Source organism: Ceratotherium simum, chromosome 25, assembly GCF_057802395.1.
Source record: "Ceratotherium simum simum isolate JZ-2026a chromosome 25, ASM5780239v1, whole genome shotgun sequence".
Taxonomy (NCBI): Eukaryota; Metazoa; Chordata; class Mammalia; order Perissodactyla; family Rhinocerotidae; genus Ceratotherium; species Ceratotherium simum.
In genome coordinates this window covers 10,025,780-10,041,981 of record NC_141924.1, presented here as the reverse complement: position 1 = coordinate 10,041,981, position 16,202 = coordinate 10,025,780, and the positions used below count along the sequence as shown (strand labels likewise).

Below are 16,202 nucleotides of genomic sequence, written 5' to 3'. Positions count from 1 at the left end.
AGCATCTGGAGCAGGTAAGCTCACCTGAGTGGGGGATACGGAGGTGGCACTGGGCAGTGGCTCGCTGACTCGGGCTTCCAGGGGTGACGGCATGGAGCCCTGGGACTCATGGCTGGCAGGCTGCTCAGGGGATAAGGCATCGCTGCTGTCCTCATCGAACGAAGAGCTGTCTGCTACTTTCGGGTAGTTCACCTGGCCCACTGAAAGCCAAAGCCAGCATCAGACTCCTCGTCCGGCCCCAGAGAATGGGGAGAGTGGCCTTGCTCACCAGCCAGAGGCCGTCCCAGCAAGGCGCCTGCCCCGTAGCCCCCCACGCCCAGTGAGGCAGACAGGAGAAGGGCGCCCAGCAGCCAACCTGCCTTCTGCGTCGAAAAGAGCTCTAGGAGAGCTCATCATCACAATCCCGAAACAAAGGCCAGGAGGACGCTACTAGGCTGTCCAAGTGCTCCCCTTGTAGCCTCTTGCTTTTAACTCGACACTGCATTCAGTCTTCAAAGTCGAGTTCCACCCTCCCTCCCTCCAGTCCGCTGCCTCCTCCACCTCATCTGTTTCCCTGCTCTTAAAGGCACTTCACTTCCATCCTGTGGCTGCACAAAACTCGCCCCTGCCCCCAGAGGCTTGTGGACCCTGCAATGAAGGCTCTGAGCCTGTGCTGAGGGACCTTGGGAGCACAGGTGACAGCCTCGAGAGTGCAGCTCCTCCCCTGGGCTGCCTGAACTCCCCAAAGGCCAGGCACAAGCTAAGGAGCCTCCTGGAAAAGGGACGCCCACTTGCACAGGTGAAACAGGATCACTGCAAGTATGGTGACCTCCCTTTAGCGGCCAGTGACTCCCAGAGACCAGAAGAAAACCCCACCTGGTTGGCTATACCCACCCTGCCCTGCCCCACAGTCAAGGCCGGGATGCCATGGGCACGTGTGCTCCTGGGACCAGCTGGGGCCAGGCTGGGAGGCAGAAGCAGGGGTAGGAGGGTCCCAGCATGGAAATCCCAGGACGCAGAGTGAAGGAAAGACGGGAACAGGGCCGAGTAGGATATTTCAAAAGATTCATGTCCCAACCACAGCCTCAGCACTGTCAGGGGAAGAGGATGTGCACCAGTCTGCCGTCCACACAGGAGGAACTGAGGCAGAGGTCACGGCACAAAGGTGAGCTGCCAGCCACACACGGGGAAATCTGTGGCGGGAAGACCACAGATAAGGAACAAGGACAAGCCAGTAACTCTCCCAGCAGACTCTTCCTCTCCAGGGCCATGACCTGAGGCTCTCTCCTCCCTGGGACCTGGAAAGGACACATCTGAGCTTGACCCTCCACTGACCGACTGTGGTGATGGAGCCAGCAATGCCCTCGCTGGGCCGGCTCACACACTCCTCATCATCTGTCCTAGCAGGGGCATGCCTGCAGGGCACGGAGGGGACGGAGCTCACTGAGCCAATCACACATCTAGATTTTTTCCCACCATCTCTCAGTCCGCGAGGAGACCTGCTGTGAGACAGTAGCCCAGGAAGCTGCTGACCATACTGGAGAAGTCCAGTGACTGATGCAGGTCAGGGTCACCACAGAGTCTCTCTCTCTCTCTTTCCTGTGGCCAGGCATAGGCCAGGTGCAGGAAGTGGAGGTACAGTGATGGGGTCCCTGCCCTCCCAGAGCTTATGGTCCAGTCGCCTTGGAGCACAGTAAATGCTCTGCTAGAGGGAAATGTGGACACTGAGGGGATGCTGAGGAGAGACTCAAGGAAGACCTCCTGGAGGAGAGGGCCTTGACATGAATCTTACAGATCAGCTGAGGGTGGCCTGGAAGAAAGGGCATGAGTGTGTGTGTGTGTGTGTAAGAGGGTATGAGTGTGTGCTGTGAGTGGCCGTGGGGAGTGTGCGGGGAAGACTGTAGGAGATAAGACCATCTGAAGAGTCCCCTCCCATGCCCCCCTTCTCAGCAGGCCTCAGAACTGTCTTGTCTCCCTCGTCTGCTGCCCACACGCAGCTTCGTCTCCTCTCCCTCCTCCACCTCAGCCTGGGTTCAAATCCCTCCTCTTCCTCCTCCTCTCCTCCCATCTCCTCAGCCTCTCCTGACTCCCTCCTCAGCCCATAAACCTGCTCCATCTCTCCCAGCCTAAAAACCCCTCCTAACCCACCATCTCCCTCTCTTTACCTTCTCCATTCACCTCTTGAACAGACGAACTACATCTGCTGTCACCACTTCCTCACCTCCTACTCACTCCTCGACCTGCATGATCTAGCTTTTACTGGTAAATGCTCCTTTCTCTCAAGTCACCAGTGACCTCATTGGCAAACTAAAATACTTACGGTCCCCAAACAAGCCGTGCTACACCAGGCCTCCAGGCCACTGCCCATGCTGTCCCCTCTGCCTGGAATGTCCTTTTGTACCTTCTCCACTTGGCTAACTCATTCAACTCCAGGCTGACCCCAAATGTGCCATATTGCCTGTGGTACTTCCTAGGCCCCTGCCACCGTCCCCAACCCTGAAAGAAGCCCGCCTCGGCCAAGCTCCCACTGCACCTGACCACACACCCATTAGTCTATGTTGTCCACTACAGCACCTGTCAGCTGGCCTGTCACCAACGTTACTGCTAACAGCAGCAGCCCTTGCGTGCGTGTTCCCAGGAGTCAAGGACTGTGCTGAATCCATTATTGCCTGTGGGCCTGCAAACTGTCCCACAAGCCAGGTGACTCAGCTACGATGTCACAGGGCCGTGGCCTTTCTACTACACGGTGCTGGCATCTGACTAGGGGCCAGACTCAGAAATCGCTTGTTTCTACATCAGTCTTCTCCCACCAGCCTGAATTCTCTGAGGGCAGTGTCATATTTTGTATGTCTTTCTAACTGCAGGACTTCACAGAGGGCCTGGCACATTGCCGATACTCGGCAAACATTTATCAGATTTTGGCTGGCTGGAGAGTCCAGAACTGACCTTGGCCCAAACACTGGCCTGTAACTAGGGGCTGTTTTGGAATCCTGTGAAGATCTGGATAGGAAAACACTGAGATTAGGTGGGACAAATGCCAGGGCAAAGTGTGAATTAAAAGGGCCACAGCCCCAAATGGGGAAAGGGCTGTCCCGGGTGTGCCAGCCTCCAGCCCAGTGGCCGCCTTCTCCACTGCCCAGCCACCATCTACAGTGCAGATGAGGCCTGGGAAACCACAATGTCCTCGGACCCAGGGCTCAGGCTCAGGGCTCAAAGTGGCATGCTTTGGGGTCTGCTCCTGTGGTTCCTCTCTCGTGCTCTGCCCAAAGATCTAACTCATTATTAAGCTGGGAACAGTTGAGCGTCCTTCCCCTGAAGGCAGGGCTACCTCCCAGGGGCAGGAACACATGGCCTTGTCTGGGACTGGTTCTTGGGCTCACTGCAGCAAAGGAGACATGTTGTACCAACAATTACCAAAATCTAAGGGCATCAACATCTGAACACTTGACCATGGCCTATGAGGCCCCGCACGTCCTGGACTCTGCCCACCTCTCACCTCACATCTTGACACCCCCTCTTCCTACTTCATATCCACGCTACTCTTGGCCCTGCACTGCTCTCCCAGCCTGGAGCACACACCTCTCTCCCCTGCATACACTTTATTTTATTTTATTTTGTGAGGAAGATCAGCCTTGAGCTAACATCCATGCTAATCCTCCTCTTTTTGCTGGAGAAGACTGGCCCTGGGCTAATATCTGTGCCTATTTTCCCCCACTTTATATGGGACGCTGCCACGGCATGGCCTGACAAGCGGTGCTTCGGTGAGCACCCAGGATCCGAACCCGGGCCGCCAGCAGCAGAGCGTGCGCACTTAACCACTACGCCTGCATACACTTTAATTCCTACTCACCCTGCAGCCCCAGTCTTGGCCATCACCTCCTCTGACACTACATCCCTCTCAGGGCTGGGTTGGATGACCCCCCGCTGCGTGCCCAGAGCAGCCCGCACTCCCTCTGGCACAGCTTTGCCTCTGTCTTGTTGTTGCCTGTTCACCTGCCTGTATCCACTCCTAGGCAAGAGCTCTATGAGGACAAGGAGCTTGGTCTACTTTGTGGGGCTGTGGTCCTGGCACCTAGCACAATTTACTTGGATCAATCAACATTTGTTGAGTGAAATATCTGTGGAAAAGATGCTAGGCTCCAAGAAGAGATTTCACTAATCAAAAGAACAGATTCCTAATTCCTAGCATCTCTGCATGTTCACACACATCGATCCTGACCACCCTGTGAGAGAGGAATAAGCCCGCGTTCACAGAGATGAAGGTGCACAGAGGCCTCTCTGTTATGTAGTTATTTCTTTTGGCACAGCGCTGACTCCTGAGGCCAGTGGCACTCCCAAGCTAATACAACCTGTTTATCAGGCTCTCACACTATGTACTTCAGTTCCCCAAGTCTAAGCAGGAAGTCAAAGAGCAAGAAGCCCAGGGCCCCTTCCTTCTGCATCTGGCCTGCATGTCCACACAGGGTGGCTGGCGCCTCCTCACCAATGATGGCTTCTTTCAAGCTGGACTCCACAGGCAAGATGTTCTTCTCCACCAGCTCCATGGGGCCAGGCCTCTGTGCGATCTTCTCGTTGAGGTCATCAGCCAGTCTGGCTCTCTTCAGCTTCAGCTGCTTGGCCTGGAGGGAAGGCTCAGCCGAGGTCTCTGCCCGTGGGAGAGAATGGAGTGCAGGAGGATGTAGGAATGGACCTGGTTCTGCCCTGGGAACTCCAGAGCAGCTCTCCTTCCCTCTGGGGAAGGAGCAGAGACCATCAGAATGCAAAGCGCACCCCAGGCAGAGAAGGGTGGCCTGGCTTGAAGTTTCACAAGAACAGAAGAAGGGGCCCCCACTGTGGACAGTATGTGGTCACACACAACAACAATGGTCACCAGGCACAGGCCAGCCCAGAGGACTTTCTGAGGTGGAGCTACAGAGCTGAAAGTGCACCAGACGATGGAGGTCTTCACTCTACCTCAAGCTTGCTGTGTTATAGGGGCAATCCACCTCCCTGCTCTGAGTCTCAGTGTCTTTGTCTACAAAACATGGGATTCAGACTAGGGAAATTCTCTTCCAACCCCAAAGATGGCTCAAAAGCAAACAGAAAAATGGACAGATTCACGCTGCTTTCAGCAGCCAAAACCTTTCCTTCACTACAATGTGGAAAGAAGTGTGTGCTGGGGCCGGGTGAAGTATGTCTAGGATGATCTTACTCTACATCACAGGTGCTCAAGTAATCACTGAGTGAATGAATGAATGAACAAAAACAGAAAGTAAATGCATTTTTAAAACAGACTGTGGAGGAAAGGACTTCATACCAAGGGATGATGAGATCAAGGGCCCCCGCATGGCCATAGGAGAAAAGGGCAAGCCAACGCAAGAGAAAGTGACCGTGCTTCTTTGGGAATTCCCAAAAACCAGGGGTGGCTATCACAGTACAGCGATTTTATTGTGTTAAGGCTCTGGCTTACCCAGTGCCAACAGAAATGGGGGTGGTAAGAAAGAGGGAAGAAGAAATGTGAGTGGTGCAGCAGTGAGAACACAGTGAGAATGGGTTTAGATGAAGCATTTCCAATCTAACCCACCTTCCAAAATGTGCATCCTGACCAGTTCCGATCTCTCTGGCCGGGAACGAATCTTCCGTTTCAGATAGTCCTCTGTCTACAGAAAAAACACACCAAGCAGCTCTCAAATCCAGGTCACAAGCTTACAGCACTGACAGGACCAAAAAGCAGCTGTGGCTGTAGTGGCTGCTGGTGGTCACCTCTGCAGCCCCTCAACCTCAGCTTGGTGACTGCAGGGTTCTGAGGCCAGGGGAGGCAGGCCTGGGGAGGACGCATCCATTTCTACGCACCTGCCCAGGGCACCATCCATTTGTCAAGACCCTTTGTCAGAAGTTGGACTACTAACATATATTTTTTAAACCTATTACTTTTTTTTTTTTTTTTTTTAAAGATTTTATTTATTTATTTTTTCCCCCCAAAGCCCCAGTAGATAGTTGTGTGTCATAGCTGCACATCCTTCTAGTTGCTGCATGTGGGACGCGGCCTCAGCATGGCCGGAGAAGCAGCGCGTCGGTGCGAGCCCGGGATCCGAACCCCGGGTCGCCAGCAGTGGAGCGCGCTCACTTAACCACCAAGCCACGGGGCCGGTCCAAACCTATTACTTTTATTATCATAAAAGTAATATATGTCCATCAAACAAAATTAGAAAGTAAAACAACAAAAAATTTTAATCATCCACTGTTAGTATTTGGAGATATGTGTTTCTAATCATTCTTCCATGCAGAAGATAAGTTTAATTTTGCAGAGTTGCAATCATACTGAATATAATTTTATATCTTGTTTCAAAAAATTAGCATTGCATGATCTCAGGGGCATTTTCCATTCATTCTGAATGGCTGCCAAGTGGAACGCTAATTTTGATACATGGTGTCACAGCTCTAGTTCCTTAAAGTCCAATGTCTTCATTTCTGCATTCCTGAGACTCCATGAGAACTAAACCAATCTCTTCACAGTCCCAGAGCCAGCGCACTGCCCAGCGCTCACGTTACGATGTATATATGACCCCAGATCTGTCTGACTCCAGCGCCTTTGCTCTCAACCTCTGCACCAGAATTTCTCAAACCGTAGGTTAAGACCATTAGTGGCTCAAAACCAGCACAGCACAGGACAAGACAGGACAGGACAAGGCAGAGTAGAGGAGAATAGAAAATAAAATATTAGACCACACGGCATGTAATAAAAGTAAAGACTTGGTCCTCGTCTGCTGCCTCAATGCTCTGACTGGGCAGCTCTGTGCCGGTCCGGGGGGAATGCTGAGCTCTCTAGGAGATGGTTTAAAGCTGTGGGTTCTGGGTCTACCACCCCATCTGCAGTGGACAGAAGTACTGCCACAGCTGCTGTAGAAGATGCCAGAACAGGTGTCGGACACTGCAGGTCTTCACAGACATTGGGGGAGGCATATTTTCTCAGCCATCTGAAGTTCTGAACAGTGGCCAAGGCCAAGGCAGAATACAGTATTGACTAAGAAAATACCTAGGGTCCACAGACCAAGGTCTGAGTCCCAGCTTTGCCACTTACTAGCTGGACAAGTTAGTTAACCTCTCTTAGCTGCATCTATAAAATGAAGATAATAACACCTAATTTGTAAGAGCTGATGTGAGCCTAAACAAGAAAGTGATATAATTTCACATAACAGTGCCCAGTAATTTGTTCATATTTACTCCTTGCCTCCTTGAGAAGCAGTCCAGGAAATGGCACCCAGTCTTACGACTGGCTGGGGGGCACAGGCAATTCCATCCCTTCTCTCCCTGCTGTATTCTCTAACACTCCCAGCAACTAAAACAGGGCAGTTTGTTACTGCTTTGGTTCCCAGTACCCATGACCTCATTCTTCCCATTCACTCTAAGAATTAATCATGATTTTCCTTAGAGAATTAAAAAATAAAATAAAAAGAGAAGATAGTAAGAAAAGTCTTAGAGATAAGTATTTCAGAGCCTCTGAAAGAGCTGTGGGTCTTAAGGAGCCACGGCCTATGATTCTCCATTTGGGGAGGTTCTCTTCCCTTGTCTTGTATGTAAAAGAAAAAAGTGAAGGGAGTGTGTGGGGGAAGCATATTCTGGTGACTTCCCCATCTCCGCCCACACTGGGCAGCAGAACATCCCCCTGAGGCCCCTGAGGGAACTGAAACTGAAGGGAGACAGGGCAGCAAGCCAGGTGCTGCAGCATGAACCTGGGCTCAGAGAGGGGACCCTTTCTGCTTCCACAGGCTCAAGTCAGCACTGGCTGCTCAGAGCACATGGACACCAGCCATCTCCCCTGCCCCTTGACAGGCCCATCCTGGAGAGGTGTGGGCAGTGCAGCCACGGACATGGAGAGACCACCATTCAGCAAGCTTTTCCATGGCTAGTGTTTGTGTCCTAACGTCTACAAAAGGATAAGCAGAATTAAAGATGGGATAATACTAGCAGTCTCCAAAGGAACAGGAGGATGATCGGTGACCATTGCATACCCTTAAATACAGTAAAGGAGAAAACTCATTCTGATCATGTTTCATATCATCACACTGGGAGATGGCTGGGGGTGGGGATGAGGTAGAAAAGGCAGAGCTTTCTCTTTAGAACTCTAAGGCAAGGGCTGACCATGGAGGCATGCTAGACTGGAAAGAACATAACCTGCCATGTAATGGGCTCTGAAATGCTCTTTTGAGGTCCTCAGGGAAGAAAGGTGCCTTACCCTGGCCCGCTCCAAGCTCCTTCTCTGCTCATGAAATGCAGCTGGACTTTTCAAAGCTGTTGGGAGAAGAATCATAAAAGAATTACTTTATAGTGAAGCATCACGTCTACTGCTACAATTTACAAAGGAGAAGGCATCTTAACTTCAAGTTAATTCTTTTTTTTTTCCCCCTAAAGCCCCAGTAGATAGTTGTATGTCATAGCTGCACATCCTTCTAGTTGCTGTATGTGGGACGTGGCCTCAGCATGGCCGGAGAAGCGGTGCGTCAGTGCGCGCCCGGGATCCGAACCCGGGCCGCCAGCAGCGGAGCGCGCGCACTTAACCGCTAAGCCACGGGGCCGGCCCAGCTTCAAGTTAATTCTAGCAGTATTACTAATATAAGCTGAAGTGAAGAGGAAAATGGCACCTGAATAAGCATGTATCTTTATGGTTCAGCTGCCCCAGTAAGACAATTTTGGGTACTTTACTCCTAACGGGAAGAGTTCCTGCCTGAGCATGGGCCCTATAAAGTGCACCCATGGAATATAACTCTGAAAAATATCTTGGACCCGTTACAAGACTGTTAGCTGCACAATCCTTATCGATCAGTCAACGCTCCAAGAATGCCTGCTGGGCCTCACCTTACTGTTAGGGAGACAGGGACATGGGGGGCAGAGCTGCACGATGGGTCTACCTTACTTCGTCAACCTCATCAGGAAATCTCAAAGTGACCAAACTGGGGCAGCTAAACCAAAAGGACATGTCTACTTGGGTGCCATTTCCTTCTTCACTTCAGCTGATATTAATAGTGCTGCTAAAATTAACTTGAATTTCATCTCTGAGGACTAAAAGACTCTACAGCGATTGTGAGGTTGACCCCAGTTACACAACCAGCAGCGCAGCTTACTGCAGGGCTCACTGCAGCCTGTCAAGGACTCAGCTCTGTTCTGGGGCTACCACCATAGGACCACAGCTCCTGACTCAGCAAACAACACTGAGGGTGGGGAAACCAAACCAGGACCCTCTACAAATGCGGCACCACAAAGAGAGTTTTGTGTCAAAAACTCGGCTATAGGGACAAATAATGAGTTGGGACACCCTGAGGATAAAAGGGGAAAAGGCCTGACTCACTTCAAGTAGGGAACAACAGTAATAAGAGAGAAATGTACAAGACAGTGGTCAGTTTCACTTCTGCTGCCCTAGAATTTCAGAACAGCTGTGAAACTGTGTGTGGAGATAACTCTGCTAGGCTGCTGGCTGTGGTGGGAGTGCAGGGCTAGGAGACGCTAAAAGTAGCAAGAGCATAGATATGACCCTATCCTGCCTGGGCCTGTGTGCTTCCTCCCCCCATGCCACCCCCAGGGGCTAGGCCTCAGCAACAGCAGTCTCAGAAGAAAAAGACCCACATATCCCAGCAGTACTTTCTTTAAAAAAAATTTTTTTTTAACTTAGGATAAAAAAGAAACTATTGTTTTAAAAAATCAGTTGACAGCCCATCCCATCTTCGAACAGAAGGGGGAGCTCTAGATTTAACAAATAATCGCTAAGAAAAGCCACAGGCTCCCTCCCCAACCCATCAGAGCATTCAGGGCACTATCCAGGCTATCCCAGCTCTAATCCGGGGAGGTCTTGGCATCTCACTGGGTAAGCAGACAGCCCCTGCACCTGCTCCTACTGGGTAAGCTGGCTCAATCCCACAACCTGTCTCCCAAAGCCCTGACATGCAGGAATCTGTACTGGGTATGAGGGACCAGCAGGGAATGAACACGCAGCCTTGCAGTCGGAGAGCTTACCACATGGATGAGACGAAAGTACAAAGAATCAGAGAAACTCACAGCGTCCGCCACACCCCACCCCACCCCAGCTTCCTTTCTGCCTTATTTTTCTCTGTAGCGCTCATCACCGTCTGACATCCTTTACAGTAACACTACACATCTTTCTAATCTGTTTACTGTCAGCCTCCCACCATTAGGATAAGCTCCATCAGGGCATGCAGGGGTTTTATCTATGTCTTCTTTCATTTCCGACAGTATCCTCAGTGCCTAGAGCCCCCAGCACATAATTCATCCAATGAATTAATGACTATTCTATAAGAAATAGATACAAAGTGACCACGAATGACAGGAAAACTAGAGGATTCCGTGGAAGAGCTCTAAACTTTCATCTGAACAGCCAGAATTACAGCTCTCCTCTGGGTTCAAAACTTCACAGAAGTCCCGGACAATCAAGACACTCGTGGTCTTTTCCTGGGTCCTACCAATGACCACTGGGGTGACATGGGCTATGACTGCTTTCTGGGGATTATTCTCTTCTTCTGGAGAGTGAGAATCTGCCCTCCTCCCGGAAGTCCTGTAAGCATCAAGTGAGAGTGACAGTGCTCAGAAGCAAGCGGTGCCCACACCGGTGAATTAAGGCACTTCTGCCATCCAGTGCAGTGATTGGTTGAATCGTGGGACTGATTCCCACACAGGCCTGCTAGTTTCTGTACCATAGCCACAGACTATCTGTCAAAACCCCGGCTGGCCTGCCGCCTCAGTAACCTACCGTTGACCATCCCAAGGGGTAGGGCACAAATCCAACTTCTGGAAAAACAACTCACAAAGCACAGAATTTCTTGATGAAAGGGGAATATACCCTCTTCATGTACAACAGAATGATGTACCACAAATAGGGATAAGTGACAGGTGAACTGGCTGTAGTGTTTATGACTTCCTGTGTAGTTCCACTGTAAGGAAATTTTCACATAATAGCAAGGAAGAGATTAATATTTACTGAGTGCCTACTTATGTGGCAGGTACTGTTCTAGATATTTTAAACATGTTATCTAATTTAACATTCCTAGTGATTCTTTGCAGTACTAGTAATAGACCATTTTACAGATAAGGACAGGCTCAGACAGGGCAGGAAAGGCTAGCAAATGGCAGTTAGAATTACAACCTAACTCTGTCTCATCCTCAAGTCAGAGGTCTTTCCACTCTGGGTTGGTTTCTTAACTTCTTCAAAAAGTAGAGAAGAATGACCTTATTAGATAGGGAGGCAAGGAGGCTTCAATACACGTACTCTTAGATGTTGGGCCAAGTGCAAGCAATGTGGAAAGGTCAGCTTGACCACAGGACTGAGCACAAACAGGTGTAAGGAAGGCTCAGAAGAGGGGTTCAAAGTGACTGCAGGCACAGAAAGCTTTGGTCTGAAACCTGGGGCTCACCATGGAGCTTAATTAAGGGGCAGCCTTCAGCACTGATACTAGGAGACAAGCCTGGAGGGGGACGAGAAGACCAGAGGAATTCATTAGCTGCTCAGGGCTGGTCAAGAGAACCAGAAATGAGGACTAAGAAAAGAATTCAAGACAATAATTACCAATCCCAAAAAACTGTTTCATTTTATAACAACAACAAAAACATAATCTCACTGAATTCTCTTAACAACCCATGAGGCAGGGACCATTCTTCCAATTTTACATGTGATGAAACTAATCCTGCAGTTAACCTGTGAGGTCATTCACAGAGTGGTGGGCCCCAGCCCAGGTCTAGTTCTATCTTCCCTTTCTTCCTTCATCTAAACCTTCTGACAAGTGTGTCGGTTTCTCTCAGTACTCGAATAGCCCACTCACTCTCTGCTGCTCTTTCCCCTCTTCTAATTCTGCTCTCTGATAGCAAGGTCAGCAGTTTCAATAGCCACTTCTAACAGCGAAAGGAGGAGGGGCAACGGCCCCTCTTTCTTCAGCTTTCTGTCGGGACTCCTGTAAGGTGCATCTCAGGTTCACGTGGGGAGAGACTGGAGCTGGGGCAGCCAGTACTCTGGGCTTTGAGGTGGAGGGCACTCCTATGCGTCTCCAGCCAGCTCTGCCAAAAGCCCTGGCTGTGGAGGGTAACCTAATGAAGGAGATGTAGGGGTGACAAAGGTAACCCTGAGCTTTCTTGACATAGGAGCAAATGGCAGTGAAGACTCAAAATCACCTCAGGCTTCTGTGCTAAGGGAAGGAGACACAAGGAAGCACAGCAAAGTGGAAAATAGGTCTTAAAGTTTAGGCCTCTGCCAGCTGTGGAAAAACCCAAAAGACTCAAAGTTAACCCATAAATGTACATCTAGCTAGGAGGGCTGCATTCATCTTGGACCCCCACTCCTCCCTCCTCCTTGCTGCCTTAATGGCTTTGCCAGAGGAGCCAAGATATTACTCAGAAATTTCATTTTCCCAGAAACTCCTAGAAGGCAGTCTCTGAAAGAGAAGCCCCCAAAGACAAATGCAAACCCAAGAGCTGTGCATGTTGTTTTTAAGAATACACATTTTCGGTGTCGGAGGGCAGTTCTTGATCCTTTGGAACTCCCACCCTCTGGGAGCTGGTTTCACTGGAACACTTGTACTGCTTTGTGCGAACAAAGGGAAGTGTGCAGCACGTACTGAAAGGAAAAATAACCAAGCTCCCCACGGAAATCAAGTGAACAGAAGCGGCTAAGAGGTGTGGCGTTCTTAATCACAGTTTCAGTTCTAGACGTGGCGTGAGTCCCACCCCCGGCTGGCTACAACCACCAATTAATATTCTGTTCCCTATCTCCAGCACTCATTTTCTTTCTCCCCTTACATGTTTGCTGCCTTAATTAAATGAGGTCATTTGTGAACTAAAAAGAGAAAAATTGTTTGAATTTTATCTTTAAAAACATACTGCCATCCACTTCCAAGGGGGAACTCACTGCCGTGCTCAGTGGGTCTATAAGATTTGTGGCTTACGATGCAGGAGCAGTGGGACTGAGAGGTCTTGATTTAATTTAGCACTGAAGGGTAAGCATGAGGACCCTTAAACCAACCTATCACATTAATTTAGGACATTAAACCAGTGCTTTCCCATCACTGGCCCCAGATTTACTTAAACATGTAGGCAAGTGAAAGTCTTCTAGGATTCCCAAAGCAGTTCAGGAAATGCATCTCATCAAGCAATGACAGCAATTAACCATGAAGCCTCATTTCCTCATCATTATCACTGAGAAATATTTATTAGGTGCCTGGGTCTGACTGTCACTTTATTAGGTGCTGACATAATAAAAATGATGGTTCCCATCCTCGAAAAGATACTATGCCAGAAGTTCACCACCAATTCTGTCGTTAGAGGAACTCAAAGGCCATGAACATAGTTCAGCTAACAGAGGTTAACAGAGCGCCAAGGTCCAAGGAGCACTTCTTTCAGGCAAGCCTGTTGGATTTCTTTTTCCACTATAGGAGCAGCGGGCACACGCACAGTGCATCAGTGGCGGCTGTGTGTATGTATGGGAATAAACATATTTAACAACTGAGGTGGGAAACCAGAAATATATCCATCCATCCATCTAACCAATAAACAATTCTTAAGTAACTACTGTGCTAGTTACTGAGGACAAGGATATACAGGATGGAGTCCCAGTCCTCAAAAGCAGCTCGTGTTCTGGTTAGAGAAAAAGACAAATAATTACAATACAAGATGGAAGTACAATTGCAGAGGTAATTTAAAGTGCTACATAGGACAGAGGAGGCAAAATTCAGCCTGAGGAAAGAGTGTGTGAACTGTCCATGTAGATTTTACAGAGAAAACCCAAATGAACGACATAGAAACACCACATACAGACAAGGAAGGGAGTGGGGAGGCTGTCTGAGGCTGAGGAAGCGCAAGAGCATGAAGGTAGGAAAGAGCACAACAAGTTCAAGGGACTACAAGTAGTTTGATATGTTTGGACCAAGGAGTTCATGTGGGGACGATGAGGCTGGAAGGGGAAGCAGGGCCCAGCCCATGAAGAGTTTCAATGTGCTATTGCAGGGACTTCTGCATCTGGGAAGATGGAACAGACATACTTTTCTCTATTCTTCCCGGTAAGTACAACTAAAACCTCTGGACATTATATATAAAACAAACATAAGCAGGTTCTGAAAGGTAGAGAGAAGGTGGCAGACTGGCTAGGGACCTTGGGAGCTGAAGAACAACACAGTGGGGAGTTCCTGGGTTTCCTTTTTGCTTCATACATCCCAGACTTGGAGTTGAAGAAGCCGGCAACCAATGGAGGTGGACAAAAAAGCCCCCACAAAACCTACTCCCACTAGCCAAATGACCAGGAAAAAGGGCAGCCTAGCAAGACAGAAAACTTTTAGACAATAATCATTCTACCCTAGCCAGACACCACAGAAAAACAGCAGCCTCACCCCCACCCCCACCAGGAAAGGCCAAATGGGGAGTCTAGACATCCACCCTTGCGAGGCTGTAATGAAGCACTCCAATACCCCTGCCCGGAGGGGTGTCAAGGAAGGCCAAGTAGGAAGCTGGGGCTTGCATTCCCACCAGCTAGTAACAAACACCCTCCCCCTGATCCAAGGATGAAGACCAAGTGGGGAGCCTGGACTTGCACAGTAATGAGGCCTCCCTCCCCACCCCTGCTGTCATGATGTCAGAGGAGAGCTAGTGAAGAGTCAGGATTTTCACCATGGCCCAGTGATAGCAAGGTCACTTCCACTCACAAAAAATCTAACATCTTGTCATCCAAGCCCTAGGGGAGAGGAAAAAGAAGGTGGGTTGAAAAAGTACTTAAAGAAATAAACGGCTGAAAACTTCCCAAATTTGGAAAGAGGCGTAAGTCTACAGATTCAAGAAAGTGAGTGAACTCCAAACAAGATACACTTAAAGAGAAACTCATACCAGGATATACCATATTAAACTTTTGAACACTAAAGACACAGAAAAAACTTGAAAGCAGCCAGAGGAAAACAATTTGAATGACAGCAGATTTCTCATCAGAAACCATGGAGGCCAGAAGGAAATGGCATAATATTTTTTAAGTGCTATTAAGAATTGTATCCTGAGATCACTGTGCAGCCACCACATTAACCAGGGGAGTGACATAACCAGAACTGCAGGGAGCGGGGTGAGGGAGTTATTTCTACCTTGATGTTTTCTATTAAAAAATAAAATGAGCAGAAACACACCTGGTAGGTGGCATGTATTCACTTCACCCCCCCATGTCTGCACACGCATGTCCCCCTTCCCTGCACCCGTTTAATTTTAAATTTTTCAAACCTACAAAAACACTGAAAGAACAAAAAGAAACAGCCCTATAACTCTGACCTAGATTCACCAGTTATCTTTTAGCCATAGTCGTTTTCTCTTATGTGCACAGATACACACACACAATTTTTGTTTGTTTATGGAATCACTTGAAAGTCGCATGTATCAATCACATTTCATCCCTAAATTCTTCAGTGTTCATTTCCTAAGAATGAGGACATTCTCTTACATAACTAAAATATCTTTATCACACCTGAGAAAATTAACATTAATTCGATAATATAATCTAATTCACAGTCCATATTTGAATTTCCTCAATTAGCCCCCAAAATGTCTTGTATAGCTGTTTGGATTTTTTTTCCCCCTCAATCCAAGATTTAATCAAGAGTGACGCCCTTCATTTGGTTGTTGTCTCTTAGAACAGTACTCCTGCCTTTTTTGTTTTTCATGACACGGATTTAAGTATCTAAGCCAGTTGTCTTGCAGAAAGAATGTCCTATATTCTGAACTTGTCTGTCTCCTCTTGAGTAGATTTACGTTAAACATTTCTGGCAAGAAGACTACATAGGTGATGTGTACTTCTTAATATCAGGAGGCACATAATATCATGTTGTCCAACCACTGACAGTGCTAAAAGTTTGAAAAGTGACACCAGATCTCCCCATCTTAAAGGCAGCATTTCTCTCTTGGTGATTAATATGCAATGTGTGGGGTAACATTTTGAGGCCACGTGAAATCCTGTTCCCTAACCACCATTACCTAATGGTTTTAGCATCTATTTCTGATCCCTGCCTGAAATCAATTATTACATTCTGAATTGCAAACCAGTGAGAAATGCATTTTCACAAGAGCACTCTAGTGACAATCAAGAGGCCATTTAGAACAAAATGGTGTGATTGGGTAAATGGTTGTGCCATTAATACTCCCAGACAGGGGATACAGGAGGAGTAAGCTTGGGACTGGGTGGGAGAGATTGTGTTCAGTTTTGGGTATGCTAAATATGCCCAAGT

General features: G+C 48.6%; 1 protein-coding gene across 9 annotated transcripts in view; it reads right to left on the bottom strand.

Moving 5' to 3' along the window:
• The window catches only part of MRTFA (myocardin related transcription factor A), a 196,509-nt gene that overhangs the window by 12,717 nt on the left and 167,590 nt on the right, over positions 1–16,202 (bottom strand). For all 9 annotated transcript variants that reach the window (XM_087448888.1, XM_087448889.1, XM_087448890.1 and 6 more), the window contains 4 exons: positions 8,195–8,250; positions 5,543–5,618; positions 4,463–4,624; positions 25–200 (listed from right to left, as the gene is read on the bottom strand). In XM_087448888.1, coding sequence (XP_087305014.1) covers positions 25–200; positions 4,463–4,624; positions 5,543–5,618; positions 8,195–8,250 — 470 coding nt within the window. The remainder of the gene's footprint in view (positions 1–24; positions 201–4,462; positions 4,625–5,542; positions 5,619–8,194; positions 8,251–16,202) is intronic.